Source organism: Manacus candei, unplaced genomic scaffold, assembly GCF_025592945.1.
Source record: "Manacus candei isolate 608988 ecotype Guabito, Panama unplaced genomic scaffold, ASM2559294v1 h1tg000071l, whole genome shotgun sequence".
NCBI lineage: Eukaryota > Metazoa > Chordata > Aves > Passeriformes > Pipridae > Manacus > Manacus candei.
The window spans coordinates 1,532,124-1,559,625 of NW_026138119.1; the positions used below are offsets into that span (position 1 = coordinate 1,532,124).

Genomic DNA, 27,502 nt, shown 5'->3' on the forward strand with positions numbered 1-27,502 from the left:
CCGTCCCGTCCCCTCCCACCCCGTACCGGTGTAGCCGGGCGGGCAGCGGCACTCGTAGTGGTCCATGTGGTTGAGGCAGGTGGCGTTGTGGCGGCAGGGCCGGGACGCGCACTCGTCGATGTCGATCTCGCAGTGGTAGCCCTGGTAGCCGGGCACGCAGAAGCAGCTGTACTCGCCCGGGCCGTCCCTGCAGATCGCGCCGTTGCGGCAGGGCCCCGAGGCGCACTCGTCCGTGTCGTGCTCGCAGGTGGCCCCGGTGAAGCCGGGCGGGCAGAGGCAGGAGAAGCCCCCCGTGCCCTCGACACACGTGCCGTTGTTGAGGCAGGGCTGGCTGGAGCACTGGGCGCTCTCGGGGTGGCAGCCTGCCCCGCTCGGTCCCGGCTGGCATCGACAGCTGTACCCGCTGTCTCTGTCCAAGCATTCCCAGCGGGGGTCAGGGCAAGGGCTGCTCTCACACCGGTCAGAGTGGTCACAGGCGGTACCTGTGGGCCCGGGCTCACACACACACGTGTACTCCAGGAGCCCTGGAGTCGGGGTGCAGCTCATGTGGGCAGGACAGTCATGATTGGTGCAAGCATCATACAGGAGTTCACAGTCTCTGCCCATGTAGGCTACAGGCTCCACGGGGCAGGTGCACTGGTAACCCTCTTCCAGATCCTGACAGCTCCCACCGTTCTCACAGGGGGATGAGGAACAGCCACTGTCATTTTCTGAGTATGAAGTTCCTGTTGAGAAAAGACTTTTTGTCAGTCAGCATTTGTAGCTCTAAAGAAAAAAGTTCTGCTGATCACCACATACAACTCGGAGATTGCCCACCTACATTCCACACTCCAAGGGGCTGTTCCAGCCATGAGCTGAGAAGGATATTGGAGAATCAAACATTTACTGTAAATCAGACAACATAACAGGCCTTTGTGCGGTGGCAATCAGGAATTTCTTGCCAAGTTGTGTGAGTAGGTACCTGCTTTTTTAGGAGACACTCACAAACCAACTATTTCACTTGTGCTTATTCATCCATGAGTCACTTTGAGAGCGGTGACACGCATCACCTTAAATCCACTCACAAGATTAACTTCGTGTAAAATTCCATGACCCCTTTCACTGGCAGGGCACAGCACTGGTGCCTGGAAATCCAGAGAGGCAGGATGGGCTGAGGTACTGGCTGTGGCTCTGAATGTCCCAGAGGCTCCTTCTGGGGTTACAATTTTTTCTCAGCTAATCCACCAGTGATTTGAAGATGCTCCCATAAATTATCCAACCCAAACTCCGAAGGGACACATTTCACACAGTCTCTGATTCCATCAAGCTGCTCAGTTTGATACCACTGGTCCTCACCTCTCCCCATGTCAGACATGTATATTCACACAGCAGGAAATCTTTAGGTGTTACAGCAAAGCAGAGCAGAGACTGATGAGATTCACTAATGGCATTTTAGATCCAAACTCTCAGTGCCTGCCGAGCCAAAACACCAGTCTAATAACTGGAAGTAATGCTGAGACCAGATTCCCCTAAATCTGGGAGCATTTGGATGTGATCAGTTAATTCACACTGAGCCACAACGCCCTGCTGTCCCCACAATGGGAGTGTTTAAAAGGCTCTTGCCCCATTAAGCAACTCCACCGTCCAGAAATGCGATGGGACATGCCCACTGAACTGCAAATTTAGTTCATACAAATGAGATTACACCGGATACATGATATTAAAAAAAGACAAAAAAGTGTTCAATGTAGGTATTTCTCAATGGAGCAGAATGGAAGAATAGGAGGAATCCTCATTTCTTTTCCAAAAGAAATTTTAAATTCACTTTGTGAAACAAGGGGCAGATTGGTCAAAGGGCAGGACAGCCCAGGGGACAGGAGATAGTGGCCATGATATCAGAATTAGGATATATGTCCTGGACTCAATGACACAATAAGCACTTTGCAAGACAAAAACCAACCAAACATAGTATAAAGGGATGAAGGCAGTGCAAACGGAGAACTTCTCCCTCCACAAAGGCAGCAGTCATTAGCACCTCATCCCACTGCAGCTTTCTGAGATCAGAGGTTTTCATTCTGCTCAATTCCAGGATAAATGAGAGAGAAGCTGTGCAGTAGAGATATCCCAGCCTGATTCCTGCAGAAGTGTTAGGAAACATCCAAACTTGGAAGTAACTCTGCAAACGGCCATAGTGCAGATGTTTGAAAATGCCTGTGAAAATCGGCCTCAAAGCAGAGATGAAGCTCATGAAGGAGCAAACTGAGAAACTGCTACTGCTCCTGGGGAGACAATCCCAACTTCCCTGGCACTGGAAGTCAAGCCATCCCTAGAAGTCTTTGTGTAAGCAGCTCTTCACCCTTTCTGCTGCTTTCTCTATGTACCCAGGCAGTGAGGGGTCTGGGAGACCCCCAGAGCTGCAGGGGCAGAGCAGGCAGGTATCCCACAGCACCCCCAGCTCCCCTGGCTGTGTCACTGCTTCCTGAGGAATGTTGTTTTTCCATGCCATGCTCCCTGCTAAGGCTGTGCCAGGATCACACCCCACAGCTCGGCTCCTCAGCTGACCTTACACATTCTCTCACTGCTGCCTCATTATCCCAGCCCAATTTTGGTCATGTTTGCCTTGCTCTGGTGCACCTTCGACACCCCCAGTAGTCAGTCTGTGTCAGTGGCTTCCCATCAATCTGCTCCAGCAGCTCCTCAGCGCTTTGTACCTGAAGGTGGAGGCACCGACTTCAGGGCCTGAAAGGGATTTATTGGAGACTCGGGTTTACAAAAGCCTGCCCCTGCCCTGACCTCCCCCAAATTCCTCCCACCAAGAGACCGTAGGGTTTCTAAGTCTTCTTTTAAGAGGCTGTGCTGTGGGGGAGGGAGGGTGCTCAGGGATTTGGGCAGCCCTTTCTCTTCCCAGCATCATCTCCATGGCCCACCCCTGCCGTCCCCTCTCATGTGATGCTGGGGAGAGCTGCTGAGCACTGCACTGTCCAGCAATCCCATTATTCTGCCATCAACCCTTTTATTCTCAGATTCCCAGTCAGGCAGAAAACAAGGATGACGGAATCTGCCTGGAATCTCTGTGGTAATTAGAGAGGAAGCCCAGGAAACTATTCGCAAAAGAGCTTTCCTAGGCAGGAGCTGTGAGCCTTTGTGTGCTTAATGAGTGCCCGCCCCAGCCTGCACTTTGCACGGCCCAGGAGCAGGGCTGGCCATGGAAAAGGAGCCCCGGTGCGGGGCACGTTGGAAAGGAGCTGCAGCACATCCACCTGCACAGACATCCCCATTTCAACAGCCCCACCAGGCACTGCAGGGAGCCAGGCTGTGTTTGACCGACTCCGAGGAGGTTTCAGGCACATCAACAGCACCAGCTCCAAGATTATCACACACTCCCCTGTATCCAGGTCGCCTGTACTAATAGGGAATATTTCCCAAGGGCAAACCGTGCCCCTGTGTGAATGTATTCTAACCCTAATACTCCTTCTGTGGCAGTGCTAAACTTCTGGTTTGAGAAAGAGCCCAGACGATAATATTTTAGCTCTGATTTTGTTATTTTCAACCATCAGTCCAAGGACATGCAACAATTCCTCTCAATTTTGGAATAGATTATTATATAAATTTGAATAACACATGAATATGCACCAAATGCTAATAAGAAAAAATGAATAAATTAGCTTTTCTTGCTGCAGATCAGACTACACTGTTTCATGAACACAGTGAAAATTGGGGTAAAGAAATCACTGAATGACAAGAGTTTATAGTTTTCCACAAAAGCAGTTGTTGCTGGATTAACAATGACATTCAGGATTTTTCCTTTATGTTTCACAAGAAAAATATGGATTAGTGATGTCTGTAAGGGAAAAAACCATTAAAAGTATATTAGAGTCATCCTATCCTGCAACCCTACTCTGAAATGAAACTGGAGGAGGCTACAGCTTCTTTGAAGAACCCATTCCAGGCATTTAGGGGTGGATTAGGAGGAACTTCAAAGGCTAACAGAGTCCCATATAAAGCATTCATTGAACTCTGCCAGGACAGGTCTGGTTTTACACTTTAAAGGTAGCTGACAAAGATTTTCCTAAACCATGAGGTTTGTGACCTTTTGTAACACTTTAAGGCAAACAAGCTGCATTACCAGGCTCTGTTTTAATAACTGACTTCAACAATCTTATACTTTAGACCTTCAGTGTATGATCTTATCAAAGGGCAGTTGCAACAGTGAGTTTTCTGAGCACAAGAAGAGAAATCAGAAATTCATGAGAAGTTGGGTAATTACTTCACTGCCCAGAGATGCTGCTTTAGCATTACTCACTGCCTTCTGTTCTGGGGTCTGCTTTTCACAGGTTTGTTTTTCCGAAGTCTTGGGTAACTCTGGCAGAGGATGGATGCCCTCAGGCTGGGCACACACCTGACCCCGTGGAAGCTGCTCAGTGCTGCACTGATAACTACCTTAAAGGTGTCTGAATGGCCACTTAAAATTCCAACGGGGAAGTGGCAGCATGGGGGTTATCAACCCAGAGATTACCTTGTTTCCACTCCGAAGGCCAAAAAAAAATCTAAAGCAGAGGCGAGGGGACCTACTGACAGTGCCCATCCCCAATCCCTGCTCATGCACGTGCCCTGCACCGGGTGAGAAATGGAACTGTACCATCCCCTCTGCTCAGTCACAGACACGGCTCCCAGGACAGTCAGGACACCAGAATTTTATTTTCTGGCCTCACAAAACCTTAGTGTGAGCTTGGGCAAGGCAGATCCACTTGGAGTAGAAAGAGGCTTCCTTCAGGTGTATCTCACCTGCCCTGCTCACCACAACAACTGAAAAAACCCCAGTGTAGAGCCAAGAGGTGAGAAGAGCAGGATCCTCAGAGCACCACAGGTCCCAACTGCACCACAGTGACAGTGAGCTCCAGGGTCTCCCAGTGCCCAGGCTGTGGGTGCTCAAAGCCCCCCCCCGGGCAGGTCTCCCCATGGGGCTGTGCTCCTGCTGCTCACCCAGCACATCTCCCCCTGCACACACAGCCCGAGGCCAAGGGGACGAGGGAACCCCTCCACCAGAGGGGATTCAGAGCAACACAACCACTAAATAAACTCAGAATAAAGGAATGGCAAGAGTTGGGTCTCCATGACAACAGGAAGGCATGTGCTTATATTAGTAAATCCCTGCTGACCTCTGCTGATCTTTCCCTATCCTGGTCAGTGTAAAGGATTAGTGAAAGGGTTCACACTTTGGCCTGTTCCCAGGATCCACACAACCAGGAAAGAACACTGGACAGGCCTGGCAAGGGGCCTTCATGTTCACCCTCTCTCTTCCCAGTCCTGCTCAGTTGGGAAGGACAGCTATGGAAGGGAAAGGGAGGTGAAAATCAAATCCTTCTCTGGGAAGTACCTTGCCTGTACCTGTCCAGGGAGGGGATAAGGCCTCTTCAGGTGGCTTTACACATCCCTAGGGCTTTACAAGCCCCATTTCCTCCCTGACACAGAGATTAAACCCTTTCTTCTCAGACCTCAGCAAAGCACCTGCTCAGAAATCAAGGCCCTGAAACTCTCTGAGACTGCTGACGAGCTCCCGACTGCTAATAACTGATATTTCACCTCAAACATTCTGTAACCTGCATTCCCTGTCCTGGTTAACCCAGCAACAAGCACTTGTGACTGTTGCTTTAACAGCAGGCTTTTCTATTGAGCCTCAGAAAATGGGATGTGAGTTGGGAAACTTTCCAAAATACCAACGTTTGATCACATCCACTATGGCCCTGAGCGGCAGCAGCTTCCCACCATCACCAGCCCCCAGCAGCTCACGGAGTAACTCCATGACTCTGGGGCCCAGAGCCAAGTTCTTCCTGCCCATTTTTTAAAAGGAAGAAAGGACACTGAGATATATCTGCTAAACATCATCCTTACCATCTCGGGTTATCAGCTTATCAGACCTGACAATTTATGTGGAGATAGGTGTGGCACACCGACCAAAAAACCCAAACCCTGAAAACAAAGATTAGCTAATCCAAAAGCAGTGTTGGCAACCAGCAGGCAGTCCTTCTAAAACAATACAGAGTGAATGGATGCCAGGGATCCCAGCAATGCCAAGAGTGTCTTTCAGAAAAGTCACTTTAAAAAAAGCCTTACTTTTCATGGCTTTGATGTCTTCTGTAGAGTTCTGGGAGATTAAACACACAGGCCCAGTATCTCAGCCAACTATCACTTTGGATACTAATTTGAAGAGCTCTTGTGACACCCCTGCACACAGGTCAGATGGCAGTTTTAGACAGATATTGTGCATTCATCACTTCCCAGACAGTTTCTGACTTTGTTTTGCTTTGTTACCAACCGAATTCCAGACCACATTTGTACACTAGGCTTTTGGTGTGACAGAGCTTTTTCATGCCAGAGCTTTGTACACAGTCAACTGGTGTAAAATATTTATATGGAATTTATGAAGGTCTAGGCCTACACTTTCATTCAGACAGGCAGGAGAAGATGTGGCTCAGGTTCCACTCATGAAATATTGTGCAGAATATTCCCCCCCTCAAAGAAGGAGGATGCTGACTCCTGGCTCTCTCCCATCCAGCTTGCTCAGGGAATTACTGGAAGGTGCCAAACAGTGGGCACCAATCCACAGGGACAAGCAGTGCCAACACCATGGCCCAAGGCATTAACAGCATTAATCAGAAATATCCCTTCAGGGAATTGAACTCATTGTTAACACAGAACAGAAGCCAGCTAGCTTGTGTTCACTATCTGTTCACTCTTCTCATGCAGATTTGGAGGTGTAACTCCCATTATGAGGTTTCTAGAACTGGGACAAAGACAGGAGCTATAAATCCCTGGTTTATGACAGCACTGAATATATTGCCACAGTAACTCTTTGATGTCCTGTGCTCAGGACATCACAGTATTTTCCCTTAATAAACACTCCTCCAAGCTGACCTTCATGTTTCACACGTTCTCTGATCTCTCAGCCATTTCCACAGATCAAACACTGGGACAGGGACTTTCCTGTGGATTCAGTTAACCAGACTGAGTCACAGGCTTTAATTTCCAACTCTTATTTAAATATCCTGACAATGACCAGAGCAGTTGGGAAGATTGGTTTTGTTTGTTTCCAGGGTTTGAAGTGAGCCTCAGACTCTGTGTGCTGAGCTAATCTCAAGAGCAGCATTAGAGCTGATAGCAAACTGCCAGGAAAAGGGTCTGGCTGCACATGCTCTCCCTCAACAGGCCTCCAGAGCATCTTCAGGCCAAAGGTATGTGAATTCCGAGCCTCCTGATGGTTGGAACTGTGGGAATAGAAGGAGATGACACTCCTTCTGCCCTCCAGAATTTCCTCAAGACAACAAATTAGCTGGGAGCAGTTGTGCCCATTCCACAGAGAGCAGCAAAAGTGGAGCCACCGGCAGAGCCTGCCCCTCTGCTTCTCTGGGGTTTTTTAAACCACTGGAGATGGTTTAAAAATGGTGGATCTGGCTGCAGGATGGGCTGATGGTTACAACTTGCAACAGGCCAACTGGATATTCAGAATGTCCTCAAAAATTTTTAACAAGTAACCTGGGCTCTCTCTGCTTCAATGACATTTAGACTCAGTCAATTGGAAATAGAAAAAAAGTAGTGATATGGTCCATAAGGGCAAGAAAAGACCTTTCTTTAGGGCCTTAAAAACCTACAAGTGCTACATAAATACCATCATTCACTCCAGTTAAAATCTGGCAGAATTCCTCTTGCAAAATAGGAAAGACTATAAAAATGACCACTGTCCTTGAGCTCTGCTGGCCCCAGATGTGGCACCCACCTGCACTCCAGAGGAAGGCCCCATTCCCATTGTTCCAGAGAAGAGTTTTCCCCAGGAGTGCAGGGGTCCAAGAGCACAAAGCTGGGGAACAGGGCAGGGCCCTGGCAGCCACACCCAGAGCCACCCCGGCCCTGCAAGGGGCCTTCCTCCTGCTCAACAAAGCCACCATAACTGCTTCTCACTCCAAACCAGTAGCTATGGTTACTAGATACAAAAGACAGTCCTGCTGCTTCCCTGTGGCCAGAGGAATTCCAGGCACTTGGAGCAAACACACCAGACAAAGAAGCTGGTACAAGGAAGAGAAAGAAAATGAATCAGACAAAAATCACAACATATTTTGGCTTTCATATTCAAAGTCTGAGGCGGTCAGAGCAAAGGAAATCTTGGGAGGCTTCAGAGGGAAAAACGCAAATCAAAGGAAAAACTGAAAACTTTCTCCAACTCTCAGAAAGCACATAAACATCACCCACTAATGCAGGAAAATGCCAAGTGCTGTGTTCACCAAGAGAAGAGGTTTGGTGCATGTATCTGACAGTACTTTCTGTGTGTTCTCCATATTTTACCTCCACTCCTTCATGTCATGGGTCACCCCTGTCCTGGCTCAGTGGAATCCAAACCAGACTTGTCTGCACAGGCACCTGCCTGGCAGTGCCAGAGGACAGGACAAGGAGACCAGTTCAGCCCCAATCACACTTTCCAGTAAAAGGCTCGATGTGTTCCTGACATGACCTTATAATCCCTAGATGACTAAAACAGATGTCTAGGCCCAGCAGATCTCCAGGCACCCATTCCAGAAGAAAAAGAGAAATCTGTTTTTCAGGGTGCATAAGAAATTGTATACAAGGGTGACAGTGGAGCCCAAAGACATGTTCTTGGCACCCTGAAAAATCCCAGTACACTCAAGTATATTCTTTGGCTATAGAAAAAGTCTTCAATGTGCAAAAAACCCACAAAACAAAACAACCTTCCATCAGTGTAATAGTGTGTTTTGTTACCTCATCACTTCTTGCACTTTGAGGATGGATCTGCTTTCTTCAAAATTTCTAAGTGGGAACACTGAGGTACTGTGATCACCCTCCACATTTTGCCCCAGATGTATCTGGCACTGCACTCCCCTGGGTACACTCCTCTTGTGCCCAGATGTATTTCTAGAGCACACAGGATGGAAGTACAGCTCTGTATTTCTTCTGTATGGGCACAACCAAAAAATTCAGACCTTTCCTTTGGAGAAAATGCTTACTATAATAGCTGAATACCTAATTACATGAATACTTAATTACTCTTAGCTCTTGTGAATAAATGCATACATCTAATGTGCACAGGGAGAAAGATGAAAGGAGACAAGAAATAAATAGAAGGAAAAACATATCTAGAATGAAATGCCTGTTTATCTTCCAGAGAAAAGTTTTCAGGCTTCAAATCTGTGAGAGGGACAATTTGTTCAGCAATCTTTGCAATACAAGGGCAGGTCACAGGTTTGATCCAAAGTTACTGCACAGTAGCTGGGTAAGAATGAGGCACAGAAGACAAAAAAAACTTACCCCAAAACAAGAGGAAAAGTGGCAGCAGGAGAGCAGCATTGCACGCCCCGGAGGTAGTTTTCTTCAATTCCATGACAGCCTAAGGGTGGCTGTTCCGAGACCCTCCGGGGAGAGAACGGAGGAGCCGGAACGCAGCAGCCCCGTGCTGTGCCCACATCACGGGCAGGGGCGGACTGTGCCCAGGCCAGGCTCTCGCTCCATGCCGGGCTGGGACCGGCACCAACCCTTACTGGGACCGGCACTAACCCTTACTGGGACCAGCACTCCCCCTTACTGGGACCAGCACTCCCCCTTACTGGGACCAGCAATAACCCTTACCGGGACCAGCCCTAACCCTTACTGGGACCAGCACTCCCCCTTACTGGGACCAGCCCTCCCCCTTACTGGGACCAGCCCTAACCCTTACTGGGACCAGCACCAACCCTTACTGGGACCAGCACCAACCCCGTGGACAGAGTCCCGGCAGCGCGAGCCGCCCTCGTGCTCGGGAGCGCCGCGAAAACGCTGCCTGGATCGCACGGACGGGATCGCCCCGGGGCACCGGGACGGGGCTGGGCGGAAACAAAACTGGGGTGGGGTTTTTTCATCTGCTTTTTGAACTGCCCCTGTATAATGCAGAAACCACGCCTGGTGTCTCCCCCACGGCCGTGAGAGCACCTCAGAGCTGTCTGGACACGGGCTGTTTGCAGGATGCAGATTCTGTATCAGCCCATATTTACAAATTCCAGAGGAGGATGGATCGCAGCTCTCTGAGAGAGGCTGCTTTGCTCAAAGAGAAATAAGACAAAAGCACTCTGTTAACCCCAAAAAGCAGGGCCAGCCCACATTAGTCTTTACTGCTGTCTCAGCATGAGATGATGACCCCACAGGACAGATGGACTCACAACGTGTACAGGAACCCTCTTCCCAGGTAAGGAACAGTCACAGAGATCAGCACAGGTACCTGCATAACACAGGCACCAAATCACACCACCACTGCTAGATGCACGGGTTTAGTTTGAGAAGTGGAAAAAATTATCAGTGAGCACTGTTTCCTGAGAGTAACTGGAAAAGGACAGAGTCCACACTCAGCTGAGACCTCCTAAGCACCTCTAAATCCACATCACAATTGGATTAAACCAACTGTAATGAGAATTATGTCCATTGCCTCACCCTTCACTGACAGCTAAAAATAGAAGGCAGGTAAGATGCTAGACAAATTCCTAGTTTAAACAAGAAGTATGCAAGATGGCAAGGAACTGGTGCAGCCAGAGCCAGGCTGCACATGAGGAAAACAGGAGCAATCCTACAGTGAGTAATTTGTATTCTCCAGTATCCCTGCAGGGCAGCAGAGGCTGGTGGAATGTGTGCAGGGAAATGGGAAAGTTACTGCAGGGTTTTTACCTTCAGTGCAGAAGCAGAACAGCCACAGCAAGAGCCTTTTCACCACCCAAACTCTGCAGTTCAGGAACAAATGGTTCATCTCACTGTGCTGCCTTAGAATGCTCCAAAGATGATGTATCATGTGTTATCAACCTTATCTGGACCACCCTGCCCCCACTTTCATCTCTGGTGTCTTCAGTCTGTTTTCTCAAGATCAGGCTCAGTATTAGTTTCTTGCCAGTCACCACAACCATCTGGAGCTCATTTGTGTCTCCTCAGACTCCCCTTTTGCTGTCAGGGGACAGAACCAAACACTGACATGTGCACAGTCTTTCTGCTCAGAATATTTTTGCCTCACCTGTGTGGATTATGCTCCCAACAACTCACCTCTTCCAAATCCCATCAAACACCTATGAATCACTGCACAATTAACACTCAACAAACCACCGTTCCTCCTCAGCTGGAGCCAGGCACTGCTGGAAGTCAGCCCGAGCAACACTTCACAACACTTGGAAAACACAGCTATCCATGGGAATTTATGGCTGCTGTGATGACAGGAAGGACATGCTCAGCTGTCATAAAACAGCATCAGTGTAACAAACCTCCACAGGTGGAAGGTGCAGGTCCTCCCACAGAGCTGAGGTTCTGCTGTTCCTGTGGTCTGCAACACCCCAAAGCCTGGACAGAGCCCTGACTTGGGGCACACCAGCCAGACTCAGGGAAGGCAAAACACCTACACCCAACTGCCTTATAATAATCAACCCAGTGTCTGCCTGTGAGGACATTAGAACTGAATTCTTTCAACATTCATGGTTGCAATTTTACAAGATTTGCCAGCATAAATGGCAAACCATTCCTGTGCTGGACCCCTGGGCATACAAAAGCCAATGTGGGTATTAACCAGCTTAGTCCAATTAAAGGACCCTAATGCAACTCTGTGAAGGCCCTAATTTGCTAGGCTTGACTACATTTCCAAAGGAGCACAACTGGGTGGATTTGTTATCTAAAGCATAAGCTCCAAGTCCTTAGTCATCCTTGCTAAAGCCTTCCCCAAACTGGTCATGGTTTGTGCTACCTCCGCATGGCTGCCAGCCCACGTCACCATAATCTGCTCTTTAAAATAGTATTAAAACTAGAGGCAAAGGCCACAGCTGCTTTCCTGGTGTAACACTCATTACCAGAGACTTAAGGACAGCATAACAGCGAGGCTTCTATTCTCAGCCCGGGGCAGGAAACCTGGCAAGCCGGAAATGCATGCCATGGAAATGGGGCAGCAGTGGGCAAGGGGATTAGGGGGAAAAGGAGAAAGTAGGTCTGGGGTGCTCAGCAGAACCTTCCTGTCTCCTTATTCTATATTGGTTTGTGTACTTGTCACGAAACAATCCTCTACATCTGTCTACAAACAGCTCAGAGGGAACCATGCAGGAATGCACCTCAGCAAGTGTGTGCTTTGCATTCAAAGAACAATGTACACGTGCATGAGTTTCACAATCTTTCTCCCACAGGGCTTAAAATAATCCTAATACTCCAGATTGGATACTAGAGACGTGTGACAGGCTGGGAAATATCAGTGGTAGGAATAAAGGCATTCCTACCTCCTGTCACGTGCACCTGCAGCAGCCCCAGGGGACAGAGCCTCACCTTCCCTCCTCACCTCCTTCTGGAACCCCTGAACACAGATCTACTGCACTGCATTGAACAGTGCAACCCAACAGCATCAGAATCCTGATTATTTCCCCCAGCTTTGTCCTCCAAGGGTCATTGGGCACAACCATACACAGAAGAGTCCATACTAACAGTTGCTGCAGACTTGGGAAGCTGAGTTAGTAAAAAAAAAACTTCCACTCAAAAACTGTGTGCAAAACCTGACTGCTTCAGTTCACTCCTGCTTTCAGTCACTGCTGAAAAGTGCCAGGCCTGCTGAAAAGTGCCTGTTTTTAAAAATGTCAGGTTTTGGAATTTCAAGTTTCCAGACTCAAAGGCCAGTTCTGTGACCTGAAAGTTCAAGTACAGTCTGGTGATCTAACGCTTGAGGGTTCCCCAGGGCCCAATCTCCAACTCCAAACTGATCCCCAAAGCCCTGAACATACACGCTCCCCACTCTCCCATCAGGTCACCACTAGATGTCCCTTCTGCACCGCCGAAGGCAGCTCCGGCCCGTGTGAGCACAGGAGAGTTGGGAAGAGGATCCAGAGCCATGGACACATCCCGAGGTGCTGCAGGGCCCAGCCAGCAGCCCAGGGAACACTGCAAGGCCTATTGCAACACCCCGGCAGCACAGCCCAGCAAGAGCTTGGGCTGGGAGTCAAAACTAAAGAGTTGCTGTTAAACCTTGGCAAAACCACACAAAATTTCCAGTCTTGAGACAACCTAGCTGTGCTTTTTAGACACAGTAAATTAAGTTTCCTATCATTGCTAATCAGAAGTGCTGGCAAGGAGATGATGCTGCCTGATAAATGAGAGTGCTGAGCATATGGTCTGTCCCAGGCAACAGCAGTAGAACAATGGGCCTGGCAAGGCAGAGCAGGGAGGTCCCACAATGACTTCAGCAGAGAAATGACATCTTAGCAGAACTTTCTCTAATCCTACCACCAGCAATTGCTCAGAGAATTCTCAGTTTTGCATGCAGACTGTGGGAGGTCAAAGGCTAGGATTTGAAAAGACCAAATTCAAACAGGTTTGCCTGAGGCCTGAAATCACCTCCCCAGCCTTGCAATACTGGCTGCTTGTGCAGAGATCTTCATTGCATGGGTACTCCCCAAAAAAGAGCAAATTGTAAAGACCTTAACAGGGATATCCAATACGTGCACAGCACCTGTGCCTTCCTCTCCAAGAGAACCCACACAGGGAGCAGGCTGTGGAAAAGCCAGGGTTATCTGCCAAGGAACTCACAGAAGCCAGGCTCTGACCGTGGATGTACCCTTTGATCTATGTGAGACCCCGCTGGGGTGCTGCAGGTCAGCTCCATGCCCCTTTGATCCTTCTCCCCTGCATACAGGGGAGGTGAATCCCTTCCAAGGGGCCTCTCTGGCATGGGAAGATGGGAATGTTGATCAGCCTACAGGAAGAAGCTGAAACAGCGTAAAAAGGGTCCCAGGCAAGGTTTTCTGCAGTAAAATGTTATAGCAGGAAGGATGTGCCCAATACATTGCCAGGATCTGAGAATGTTTTGAAGACGTGCTTACCATTGCGAGGGGCCCTTTTGCTGCTGTTTTTGTCCCAAATGACCCAACATGTTTGTAAATATTGCTTGTCAGTGTGAGCTATGGGGAGCCACTGGAGGGCAGCGCTGGGCAGTTCTCTCTCCACCAGCCCAAACCAGCGTGGAAGGGCTGAATTAGCAGCTGTTTGCTGCAAACGTCTGCACTGCCGGAGCCCTGGAGCCAGGCCGTGCCCAGGGCGCCTGCCAGGCTTCCGGGGAAGAGCCAAATGCTCAGCCAGGACCAAAGGAACCGGCAGCCAGAGCCAGAGGGAGAGAGGCTGGAGAGGCTGCCCTGCAGCGCAGCCCGGCTCAAAGGAACCTCAGCATGCAAGTTTGTATCCCGTGAAGGCCAAACACGGGGGTGGGAGAACAGGGAATGCTGGACCTGACAAACAAACACATCCAGCTGCACATCGTGAGCTGGGAGCTCTGAGGATGAGTTCAGCCCCAAAGTCCTGTGCCTGACATCTGTCTCTGCCGTGGAAATGGCACCTCTGAACGCTGCATAAATCAGCAAGCTCTGCTTCATTTTCCTTCCAGCTCCAACCTCTGCTTTCTCTCTCAGGCTTCACACACAGTCTGCTCCTAATGAGGCCTCTGGGAAAACTGGACACTCTCACCACAGTAGGTGGCAGGAAGGAAAATGGATGCAGACCGTGAATGTGCCAAATATTGAGGAATGGGTAATTTTCTCCAAGAAGCAAAGATGTGGGGCTCACTTTTGTGCAGCTGCACCTTAATGAACACTAAATACTCCCACTACCTCCAAACCTCATCAGGTAACTAACCAGGCACGTTTGCTGGTACGAAGGCAAGGGACAACTGCACAGGAACAGTCCCATGTTCCACCTCCTGACTCAGAGCTGGGATATTGCCCAGCTCCTGTCAATCCCTTGGGCTCACCCACTCGTGCCTTTCCAGGCCATTTCACACCAGTATCAGCACAACCACTGCCCCTTACAGAGGGGAGCAAACATCTCCACAGTTAACTTTTAAGCTAAAAGTATTTCACAGATGGAAGCTCCTGTGTGAGTCAATTGTTCCTGCCTCACAAAGGCCCCAGAAAAAAGGCCCTACCTAAGCTGGGTGTGCACAAGTTGCTGGATCTGCTCTCCCTGGGATGAGAGGGTCTGGCAGGGATCACCACAGCACATGCTGCCAGGTGGGCAGACCCTTCTTTTTGCTGGGATGCTGAATCCTGGTGTTTCCATCACCATCCATTTGTCAGATTGCTTAACAAACCTCTGAGGAAGACAAATACAGGTCTTCCCATAAGTGTCAACAACTTGCTCTCATGGTCTCCAAATTAATATCTTGTTTGCTTCTGCCTGCAGAACTGGACCAGAGACAAGGGCTGGACCAGAGACAAGGCCTGAGATAAGCTCTGCTGCACTTCTCTTAGGCAGTGTGGTTTATGCACATTTTCTACTTCATGTCTCACAACAGCAGGCAAACCGAGCTCCTGCTGGGCTTCTGTCAGAGGGGATATTGATCTGCCACACAAAAGCTTGAATCTCCAGCTCTGCTCACCCTGTGCTGAACGTGCACAGGAGCTCATCAATATGTCAGAAAAAAAAAATCTGCCCCATGGCCTTTGGAAAAAAAGAAAAATGAAGGCTTATTAGGAGGTTGTATACAAAATATTGAAGTGGATGGATCCAGAAACTTCCCAAGAACTATGGGGAAAAAAAAACCTAGAAGAGTTATAATACTTCAAACCATCTGTCTAATGCCAATCCAGCCTTGCCATTCCCCAACTATATGTATCATTTCTGGAAGGAATCATAATTGACAGCTTATTGGAACAGTATCCATTTTCTCCCCAAGAAATTACACTGCATCTAAATCAACCTTATATATCCCAGGAAGAAGGAGCATCCTGTATATTTAAAGATGTTTTCCATGCCAAGGCCAGTGTGTCAGCATCATTTATTATGCTTGAGTGCTTTATGAGACAGAAGTCCCAAACCTGACAATGTAATTCTCATTAGCTTTGGGAGGGACTCCATATGCCAGCCTAGCTACACTCCCGGGGCAAAGGATGGACCTTTTTGCTTCCAGCTCAGCTTTAGGTCCCTCTCTATTACAGGACTGGGGGAAAATTCCCTTTGTTGTCTCTGGGACCAGAAGGGAAGCCAAAGTACAGATGGCTGAGCTTCCCACAATCATGGAGCAGCTGTAGAAATCCAGCCTCACTCTGTGGTGGGAATCGATCTCTGCATCTTTAGCTCTGCTGACCTGCACCTTCAGAGAGGCACAGGAGCTTCACCAGGGCCTGCCAGTGATTGTCAAAGAAAATCTTTGCCTGAAGATTTAACCTCCATTTGATCCTTACCCCTTTTTAATGCATGACTCTGAACCCAGGGACTTTCTGCCAGTGTCACCCCCCAGGAGGTCAGTATGGCAAACACTGGAGAAAACAGAACCCAAGAAGCAAGGAAATCTCTTTAGATATGTGTGTGTGTGCTCTGAGAAAATGACAAACCACTGTCACCTGTCCTATATGAGACTAAATGCAAATGTCTTCAATTCCATTTCTGCCTCCCTGTAGAGCTTGTTAAACACAGGTTCCCTTGGTCTCTGTTTTTCCTTTGATTCAGACCAGACAATGGAGATTAACCAGTACCCAGTATTTCTGAGACTTCACAGCTTCATTTCACTTAGAAAGGTAAAAAGTCAACTTACAATCCTGCACAGGCTGTTACAACATTTCCTCTTTTAGCTTGCAGGCTCATACAGCCATTTCCCTGAAACCTCGAATGAGCAAATGATTACATTTAATTTTATTTTGTTAGTCAGAGTTAAACTTCAGTAATCTTCGAGAGTGCACATTGCATGTCAATGATCCAGCGCCTCTTTTTATAGCAACCAACTTTTGGGAGGAATGCAAAAGCAAAAGCAACCAAAACTCACTGGAGAAAGCCAGGAATGTCAACACATTGTGTTCCTCCTTGAAACAGTTTCTTGCCATTCACTGAGAGGTTGTGACCTTCAGCCAGGAGTTTTAAACAGTGAATCCCCTTCCTGGCTATTAACTTCCACACTGATACACACTTAACTTCAAGTCCTGCTTTCCTTCCCCTGGTAACTTAACCCTACTGGCAATTTCTGTTACAACCATAGGGCTGACACTTTGTATTCCTACTATCCAGTATCCCCTGGAGTTACCACTGAAGGCACAGCCACAGTTCATCCTCTGTCCGTGACTTTAACATTCATAATGCCCCGTCACAGCAGCCATGAGGGCAGTGATGTGCTCAGTCTGCCCAGCAGACTCTTGTCTTTTTCTATTGCTTTACAGAGGTGGTGCTTCAATTACAGGCACATCCTCATGGGCTGATGGAATCTCCCCGTTAGAGCAGAACTGGCTCCTTCAGTGCAGGGACTAAATAACTTCAGGCAGTAACACACAGGAATTGCCACGGCAGCAGAGGACACAATGCTCCCCAATTCACCCATCCATCTCCAGCCCAAACTGAGCTTCCAGGGGTGAAATGAGGCCACAGCAGAGTGAGGAGGGAAATGGAATCTGTGTGACAATAAACCAGGTGTCACATCCACACACAGAGCCCGAGCAAGGACAACGCGGTCGTTCTCTGGGAGCGGGGCTGGGATGTGGGGAATTCTGAGCAGATGTTAATAGGATGAATACATACCAGTCCTACAGCCTCAGAATGATAATGCCACTGAATACCAAAAGCATATTGATCTCGTGAAGTGCACAGTCAGAGCATCTAATGGCTCTGGAGAGAGCAGGGAAACACTCTGAAGGGGAAGGGGGAAAACAAGAAAAGAGAAGATGAGATTTAGATTGGAGAGTTTTATCAGCTAGAAAAGCCTTGGGGCACACAGGGATGTTAAACTGCTGCTGCAGACACTGAGGGACCCAAGAACACACTCTCTGTGCACAGGAATGGGAGAATGAATTTACAGAACTGCTATGATTGTAACAGGTCTAAACCATTTGTGCTAGGCAGAATATTGGAACTGGGAAGAACCCAAAGAGGAAAATAAATCCTTACTGCACTGTCCTGATGGACCACAACTGTGAGGAAAAAAAAGCTACCACCAGTGAGGCAGAGAATGCAGATACTGTTCAGAGGAAATTCAAAGGGAAATTCTTTCTATTTTAATGACCTCAGCTGTTATTAGTGATGCAGATCAGGCCTTTGTTCTGAAAGGAAGTCTCTTTGCTAACCTGCAGTGTCCCTGTCAAGTGGGAGACATTGAAAGCCCCTTTTTACACAGGGGCTGTGTAACTCGAAATTCAATTCATTCTCTGCTCTGATATCTGTTTAGTTCAGCACTACACACACCATGGAAAGCAAAGTGTTATCCCTGCACTGCACACGAGGGCCAAGTGGTCCAGAGGAACATGTTCCCTGCTCCACAGAACAGATCCAGTGTTTTCAGCCTCTCACAAAGACATGCAGCTCTTTGAGGGAGAATGAGGCTCCAGGACAACAGGACTGCAAATTATCAGCTTGTTCAGAGGTGTTTTTCTTTTTTATGAGCTACAAATCAGCCTAAGCTACACTAACAGAGAGATCCCTGTGAAGTTCAGTCCCAGCAGTGCCACCATAGCAGCATATCAGAAGCCTGTGAACTCTGGTCAACAGCATTATATATCCCTTGAACCACGATGGACATTAAGCAAACACAGTGAAGAGATGACAAGAAAAGATTCCAGCTATCCGGAGCTTCCCACTCTCTGACCACAAAACCACACTCTCGCATCAAACGGGGAATGCAACTCGAGGGACACTTTAATCCTACACCCCTGCTCTAATTAATAATCCTACTTTATCAATATTTGATGGAGCTGTTATGGCGTCTGCTCTGACCATTACACTTTTCATAGAATGCTCTGAATTATGCTGCTCAGGAGCAATGCAAGAGCAATGTACTCCTTTCAAGGTAATACACAGGGAACACTGCCCTTTCCTCGGGCAGTGCCTTTCCAGAGGGCCCTGCTCCAGGAGCAGCCTATGGGATGGACTGGCAGCTCAGGCAACTGAGCATCAACTGCTGCAGAAAGATCTATGGACTCAGCCCTCAACGACCCCTCCCCATCGTGCCCCACTATGCCACCATCAGATGGGGAGGAAAACAAACTCATATCCTGAAAACCAAACCACAACAGAGATAATGCTGAGCACAACAGAGCAGTCATTGTGCCCACTGGCAGAGAGACTCACGGTTAACAAGGCACAAAACCAATCATGACATGAAGAACTCGGAGTTCTTTGCAAAGAGAAGTGCTGAAGAGAAGGATGCTAAGCACAACAGCCACGCCTGTCCCTCCCCACAAACCTTCCCTCCCTCACACAGCCCCACACAGGGAGCAGGCCCAGCCGTGCTGCTGTGGCTGCACTGCCACAGGTCAGGGGTCCCTGCTGCTCCCCAGCTCCTCACAGCACAGTCCCCAGAGCGTGCTGGGCCTTCACTCTGCCCTGCAACCGCAGCCACAGAGCTCCCCCAGCAGCTGCCATGAGCAGGAGGACTCACTGAGCCACTGCCAGTGCTTCAGCTAATGGCAAGTGCTCAGGTAAAGGCAGCTCAGAAACAATTACAGCCACTACACGGAAAGGAAAACATTCCCCAATCCACACAACAGTCTTTAAGGATCCTCTTTGGGAAACAGAATGCTCAGAATTCTCCATCAGTGCAGAACCATTATGATCAGTCCCTGCTGCTGAGGAACAGAGATGCAGGGCAAGGCAGTGCAAATTCATGGGTACACAGAGGGCTTTTTCTGTACCTGCCTCAGTCTCTCAGTTCCTGCACCCTGGACCTTTCACCTGCATTTCCTCAGTGCTCCCCAGCTTGTTCCTCTACAGCACAACTGCTCCCAAAGCAGGGGAGGGGCTGAAGCAAGGCACCATGTTGGCAGGCTCACATTTTCCTGTCAGACTGCACATTTTCCCAATTTCAGGCTTTTACTGCATTAGACAATGTTGGATCATAACTGCAGCTATCAGTTAATGGAGAAACACAGTGCAGGAGCAGAGAAGCAGGTGGATTCATCCTAGTTCAGGGGCTATTCATGGGACAACAGGTAGCAGTCAGAGTGCCAGCAGCAGCCAGAGAAATCACTAATTACTATGTGCCTTCTACACTTACATCTGACTCAAAGCCCAAAGTAATTAAAGACAGCCAGCAATTACAGTAGGCTTTTGGTTCAGGCCCATGGAGAACATGCTCCCAGGGAGCTCAGTCCTTCCACATGTCAGCAGGTTGTGACAGTCATTAGATTGCCAAAGGTCAGAAGAACTATGGAGAGAGGGAGTAAGTCCTGAATGACATCTGTCCAGTGAGTTGAAAACACAAGACAATGCAAGCTTTGAGGGAAATTTATGTCATCTGGCCTGTCATTAGAGAGAAGAAAAGATGTGGTTGCATTTTACTTTTCCACAGCAACAATACAAGTACAGAACAGCAAACAGATGGAGGTGTCATAACAAAGTGTGAAACAGAAAAAAAGAATAAAGTGAGAGCCCCTCTGCTGGAGATCCTCGTGCTGTGAAATCCTGTCTGTAGTGACCTGTCAGAAGAATGCCTCAATCACTGCAGGTTGGGATAAGCACAGGTACATAACCCCAGAGCCAGGGGGGCTGACAGACCCCAGGGGAGGGCTGGGGAGCCACAAGGCAGGTCGTGAACTGGGCAGGGCTGCAGCAGTGCCCCAGCAGACCCAGGGCGTGGGGGGGGAATCAGCCCTGGAATTACACTGCCTGCAGGAGCATTCATGCAAATTCTGAGCAGTGGAGCTCTCCTGAGGTGCCAAGTGACAAAGGGATGCTTTGGGTTGTTTGTTTCTGGGGGGGGAAATAGGGAAAGTACAGAAGAGAAGAATATCCCATAAGTGGAAGGAACTAAATGTTATCAATATAAAATGGAAAAGGTTTAATATGGACTATCAAAGACTGTGTGTCCTCATCAGAGGTTAGCAAAGCAAACCTAGCCTGGTTTAGCTGAGCAGTATGGATTTTGAGGGACACACTGTCTTACCTATAAAAAGAGGGTTTGGAGATGTTACAATTTAGTCTTTTTTTTGCCAGGAGATCCTTTATTAACATTGCTGTAAATGGTAAAATGTTCAACTACAGAAGAGGCTCTTCCTGCCACGAGCTGCAGAAGGACATTAGCTCTCAATTCTGTTTTTGAGGAAGGTTTCAGATATTGATCTCTACCTCATGCTCAACATAAGTTATGTTTGTTTCACAGTTCTGGTGCTCAGAGCAGAAAGCAGCATTTTCCTGAATCTCTAAGCAGATCTCTTTTAACACCATGTTCTCTGAACAGATCACCCCAATACTTCTCCATCCCATAACCCAGCAGCCATAACAAACCAAAGTATTGGGCAATACTGAATTGCTCAAAGAAATCTGAGCCTTCTCTCTGTTCTTAGTTCTCCCCCAGGGCCCTGAGTGGGTTGCAATAGCACAGACAGTTGCTCTAAATAGCTTGGATCCAAACTCTGCTTGATGGTGATTAAACATATAAAATGTTACCCATCCAGTGATTGAAACACAAAGGCCCAGAGCACCTCAGCAATGCTTTCCACACAGAGCAATTACAGCCCTGGAAATACTGGAAATACCATCCTGTCATCCAGGCACAAACTACTGCTCTAAAGAGAAGGAATCCAGAACAGAAAGGAACAGTGAGAAAGATGCCAGACTGATTTTTCTCCCCTTTTAATTCCATGTGCAAAACACTCTTTTTTGCAGACCTGTATGAGAAAACACATCACAGACACTCAGGTACTACACAGACACCATTCCTAGGAATTATGGCAGCCTAGGCCATCCCAGGCAGAGTTTTTTCCTGCTACTGTGAGATCTGTACCCTTCAGAAGTTAGGGTTTTCTCCTTTGAAAAGGCTTTACTTTATGGAGATGTTGCTAACAGAGGAAGTGAAATCTGATACTGCAAATTAATTAGATTTTGTTATATACTTATACTTTTTCCTAGTATAATACTGACAGCTGGTTCTGAACAGCATCTTGGTAGTGGTTCTCAGGAGCTGCTGACTCACTGGGCTCTGATCCTCACTGTTCCAACAAACTACACAGGAAGGCAAAGCAAAAGCACAGACAAGGCAAAAACCATCTCTGGCTCATCAAGTAATTTAAATACATGAAAGTAAGCGTGGCTTTATAGTCCTTCAATTATGTATTGCACCTGAATTATGCATGGAGCAGAGGGCATGCAGGAACCCTGGTGGGAAGAACCAGCACTGTGCAATAGCACTTCCTCCCCAGGACCAGGCAGGAATGTGCTCCACCACAGGTTCTCTCCAGTTCAGTGGAATTGCAGGACATGCTGCACACCCTTCTCACTGCAAGGACCTGTCTCACACACCTCAGAAATCCCATTGCCCCCTCAAAAGAGAACATTTACATTGCTGGTGTGCAAAAACTTTCTCCTACACCCTGCTGTACTTTTATTTAGGCTGAATGCTGTTCAAGAATAATGTAATCCAGAGGTACTTTAAACCTATGAAACCTAATTTATCTCATGTCAAGTGTTTAAATACAGAATACAGACAATGCCCTTCATATTAGTGGTTTTGTAATGTATGGCATTTACCTGATCTGCACTTCCACTGTTCTGATGACTATGACTGTTTTTCCTACTCTAGTTCAATATTTACACCTCCACCATTTTTGTGAGGGACAGAAATGAATCAACTCTTATAATGTCATGTAATCAGGTTGTAAGGTCCCTTGGAAACAAAAGCCAACTTTAATCATTGTATCATTAATCAACACTAATCATGATATCAAATTCTGCCACTGTTACCTACAGTGGATCTATAATGAAGGAGCACATACACAAATGATCCAAGAGTACAGACTCTGTGTTCTGTCCTTAACTCCACTCGCTTCTTTCCATTTGCTTTTGTTTTCTATTTTCTAGCTTTCATTTTAAGCACCTAGTTGTGTATTATACATAAATAAGGACAAACTATTTAGAGAAGTGGCAGTGGATAAATGATTAATCCTGTGAGTCAGTTTGACAGGTTGGTCTGTCCTTACCCATTTCCTCAGCCAGACATCAACAAGGGCCATCCTTCCAGCTCCCCCCTGCCTCCTCCTCAGCCTGGCTCTGTCCCGGGCACTGGGCAGACACTGAACGAGCCTCTCACCGAGCACAGACTCTGCCGGCCCCGGGTGCGTCCCACCCGTTGGCTGTGCTGGGCACTGCTGGCGCTCCCGGTGTGACCGTGCCCGAGGAATGGCCGTGTTCTCGCCTTCCCCGGGCGCGGGGAGCCGGGGCCGCACCGAGCGGCCGCTGCCACGCGGGGGCAGCGCTCGGGCCCCGGCACCGCCGCTCCCCGCTCAAGGTGACTCTGCACACGATTCCTTGCCTCCTCATTAACCACTAGACATATTTAGAGACAAATTAAAGATTCAAACTTAAACATTTATTCAGCTAATCGCCTTGAGTTCTAGCAGAATAAACAGTGTCAAATCAATTCATTAGCTCGGGGGTTCGTGACAATTTACCACGTCCTTTTTCTGTTCCCTCTCTGTGGTATCGAGTCCCACACAAGAGTTAAAAACATCAAACGCTGGCAGAGCTCTTTATAAGAAGGAGAATAAGAAGTTCTGAACCATCAACTATTTGCTTCAACTCTCAATGAACATAAAATGGATTTGCTGCAATAATCAAATTAGGCTTGCTTCTACACCCCTCTCCCAAAGACATCATGCCTAATCTTTCAGTATTTAGCTGATAATTCAATTACCAGCTTATTGAGAGCAGCTACAAACACCGTGTGTGTTACTCCCTGTGATCTGGATCACGTGAATGAGCAGTGTTCCACAGGAGGTGCTCTGAACACCTGCTTTGGGGGACTGCAGTGCAGCCCCTCACGGCCGAGGAAGCTGCAGATTTTATTCTTTAAAGATGCTACAACAGCTACGACTTAATGCAGTTCATTCCATGCATTTTTAGATCACACAAGTCTCACCAGGTCAACCAAACCCCTCTTCCCCTCTCTGCCAGGCCATTCATGAACCCCCTGTTAATGCAGCACAGCATCGTTCTGCCCTCAGTGTTCCAGACTTGCCTTTGTACACTTTGGCCCATTTCCTTTATCCAGACCCTGTAGACTCTTCTGCTTTTCAAGTAATTAAGCACTTAAGCTTTGCCAATGGATTTTTATTTGCAGTTCTCCCATGTTTTCACTAGCCTGGACACATGCAGGATGGTACACAGCTCTAACAGAGGGATGTGGACCCCCTGGGCAGGGCTGTCCCCCTTCCTGCTGAGCACAGCAGGGCACGGCTGTGACAATGACAGAGACTGGCACGGTGCTTAATGAGCAGCACAGACCCTGGCACGGGGACACTGGCAGCTTAGGTTTGGGTGTTGTTGGGGTTTTTTAACCCCAAATCTCCACCACCTTTCAAGTGGTAGAGCACCTGAATTAACCAGAGCCAGCTCTGAGAGAGCAGCACCTGTGATTTCATGCACTTTTGCCACATGGATGCCTTTCAAGGCCAGCATGGTAAATCTTCTGCAAAGAAAGAAATCTGAGGAGATCACACTATTCTTGCCTAGAAATCATTTTCCCTTTACAAGATCTTAATAAGAATACTCATGCCCTGTTCTAGTAAAAACAGAAGTAGAATTACAAAGTGAGAAAAGAGCAATTTCCAGGATAGGGCACAACTCACAAATTGCAGGAACAGGTCACGATGGACAATCTTCTGGTGTCAGTCCTTTCCAAGTTTCAGACCTCTGCAGAAGCAAAACAGAAGATTCAACAAATTAAAATGTTTATGAATTAAAAAAAGACCCAAACTATCCCATCCTGGGTACTTCTACTCTTCCCCTTTAAATTTTCCACAGAACAGTGTTTTTTGTAGCTGCCAATTCTGTGACCTTGCTGGAAGTGGCCAAGCCAGAGATCAATTAGTGAGCAGAGAACAGAGGAGCAGCTTTGCCTGCATTGTGCCTGTCCCCTGGGAAGAGCAGCTGTGCTTCAGGGAAGGAGCAGCATAACCCTGGAAGATTGTTATCCAGCAGGAGTGCTAACACAGGTTGGGTACTAATGCAAGATGCACAATGCAGCAGAACTGACAGGAAACTGGAACATCTCCTTTTGCCTTTGACTTGCACATTTTAAATTTTCCAATGATTTAAAAATACTTTAACGTTGCACATAAGAAAACCTTGTTACGCTAAATGATACCCACAACAAATACATGCTGGCTTCAAACATACAAATTATGAAGCAAGCTCTCTAAACCCGCAGGAAACCCCCAGCACCCCCCATTCCATAGGATGAACCACAGAAGAATTTTGAGACGTGACTGTGTCCCACAGCAAACCACAGTGACAGGGGACTGCAGCCCCAGTGCCTGCACTTCCAGGCTCCCCAGCTAAGGGCCCTGAGTGCTGAGTGCCCTCAGAGCTCAGTTGTGGGGCTGTCCACCAAGGAGACACAACTGCTGACTGACACAGAGCTGTGCTGGGCTGCATGAACTCCAGCTCTTCAGTATTTAAATGAGTGCATAAATATTTCACATAGAACTTAGCCTAAAATAAGCCACCTGCCTGGTTACTACAATGCTACAGCAGCCTGTCTGCTTGCCTGAATTTACAGGCACCTAAAATGCTGTTTGTGAGACACACTACCCCATAAGGACTCCCAGAAAAAAACTCAGGGATCAATAGTCCTTAAATAAGTAATCAGATGAGCTGAAATAATTTAAGTCATCAAAGAGCAAGCAGGATAAATAAAAAGTCATAACTCTGAACATTTGCATCTAATAGAATTTTTACATTTATTTAAATTAACTGATAGAAAGGCTGAACACCAAAGCAGGAGGCAGAACTGCTGGTTTTGGGCACCACTGCATTCAGGAAACACCTCACCAGCTTTAGCAAGGGCAGTGTTTGATCCCAAGGGTACAGCTTGGGAGTGTTTTCCAAGTGCCATTGAATTCTGGCTGTGTGTCACAAGGTTTCTGATGAAGTTACAAAACTACTTCATTATAACCAAAATTCTCATCATAGCAATACTTTTAGACCAGATTTCTGACCACAGTTCAAAGCAAGACAATTACAATTGTTCCCAAGAGTTCTCCACTGTCTGCTGATGAAAATTAGTCTTGGTAAAGGTTTTTAAATTATTATGACTGTACTGGCAGCTGCACTCAAACAAACTCTGATTCAAGTTCGATTGACACTCAGCCACTGCTTCCATCAAAAAAACACTGATTGCCTAGACAGAAAAAGGTATGGGAAGGAGAAATCATACAGTTCAAAAACCAAAGAGGGAAGGAACCAAAACCACTGAAAACAAAAACTTTTTGTACCAGAAACAGATTGAAAACAGAAAGAAAATTAGCATTTAGGAATGAAAAAGCCTATTCACTGTTGATGCTAAATACAACACCCGTGGAGAGAGAAGCTGGGTTTATTTTTGATAGCAGCATAAACATTAAAGATAAGCCAAAAGCATTTAGAAAATATGGGTGCAGTACAAAGGCTCATGTGATGAGAACTGTTTTGCTTTTAATCTTGACCTGGAAAACCTCTCGTGTGACAGAGCCTCTTTTCAGTGCAGTCACAGCCCTGCCTAGTTGCTCTGCCTATTAGTGATAAAAAGGCCACCCAAGTTGTTTCTACTTTGGAATGATGGCAATTTTTCAATCCTAAACTTCAAAGGAAAAAAACCCACCCTAACACATCTGTCTAAGGACCTGCAGTAAACTCCTGTCATCCCTTATCTGGTCCAATCAGGCTCTTCCCTAAACCAATAACCCTGACAGCTGTATCACTGTTTTTCTAGAAAGGACATACATATTGACCCAAATATTTATCTACTTGCCACTGATATAAATGAAAATACTTATCTCATATTGATATGAGATCTTATATTGATATGAGATAAACATGTAACATATCCTACCCCCAGATGGGAAAACAGCTCATTTGCAGATTGGTTCAGCATGTCCAGTGACATGTAAGTGCAAACCACACCAACCACAGCCACCAGAAGAGTTAAGCACTCCCAGAATCACATCTCAAATGCGTATTAGAAAGTATAAAGGCTGAAAATAGTGAACTTCTGTGAAGTTCAGTGCAGCTTTGGATGTCTGTTCACACAGTCCAGAGGGTCTCCAGACCACGCTCATCTTTGCAATCCATGCCATGGAACTGCAATGTGGAACATGCTGCCCATGACACTGCCACCCCCCGTGCTCAGGGACAGCACAGCCCCAGAACCTCCTGCCTGCCCCTTCTCCTGGCACAGCCTGCCCAGCAGAGATGCCCTCAACCGGCTGCAGTCCTCCATTCCCAGGGGCACGACAGGCAAAAGCACTTCCATTCACAAGAGCAATGCTGCATCCAGATGATGTATCCACACCCCACGTTGATGTGTCAGGTTATACCATGTTACAGACCAGGAGACTCCACAGGGGGCCTCACCTTCACTAGAAACTGTAACTCAATGCTCACTGAAGGTGGCAATATTACTTGTTGCCAGGCCTTCCTACTGGGTCAGTGCCCCCATGGAACCTGGTACTGTCCCTCAGAGGTGTGCCTCCTGCTCTGTTTTATCATGGCCACCAGAAGAAAAGTTTTCCTCATTCAGCAGCTGTGGGACGGGGTGAGAACA

At 47.6% G+C, this 27,502-nt stretch overlaps 1 protein-coding gene across 7 annotated transcripts in view; it reads right to left on the minus strand.

Annotated features, from left to right (window-relative positions):
• Positions 1-27,502, minus strand: part of CRB2 (crumbs cell polarity complex component 2) — a 56,333-nt gene that overhangs the window by 24,366 nt on the left and 4,465 nt on the right. For 3 of the 7 annotated variants that reach the window (XM_051807477.1, XM_051807476.1, XM_051807475.1), the window contains exons 1-2: positions 9,295-9,717; positions 27-725 (exon numbers count right to left, since the gene is read on the minus strand). In XM_051807477.1, coding sequence (XP_051663437.1) covers positions 27-725; positions 9,295-9,367 — 772 coding nt within the window. In that variant the 5' untranslated portion in view covers positions 9,368-9,717. Of the gene's footprint in view, positions 1-26; positions 740-9,294; positions 9,718-24,548; positions 24,613-27,502 lie in introns of those variants that run through there. The other 4 variants (XM_051807480.1, XM_051807479.1, XM_051807478.1 and 1 more) reach the window with 2 other exon arrangements.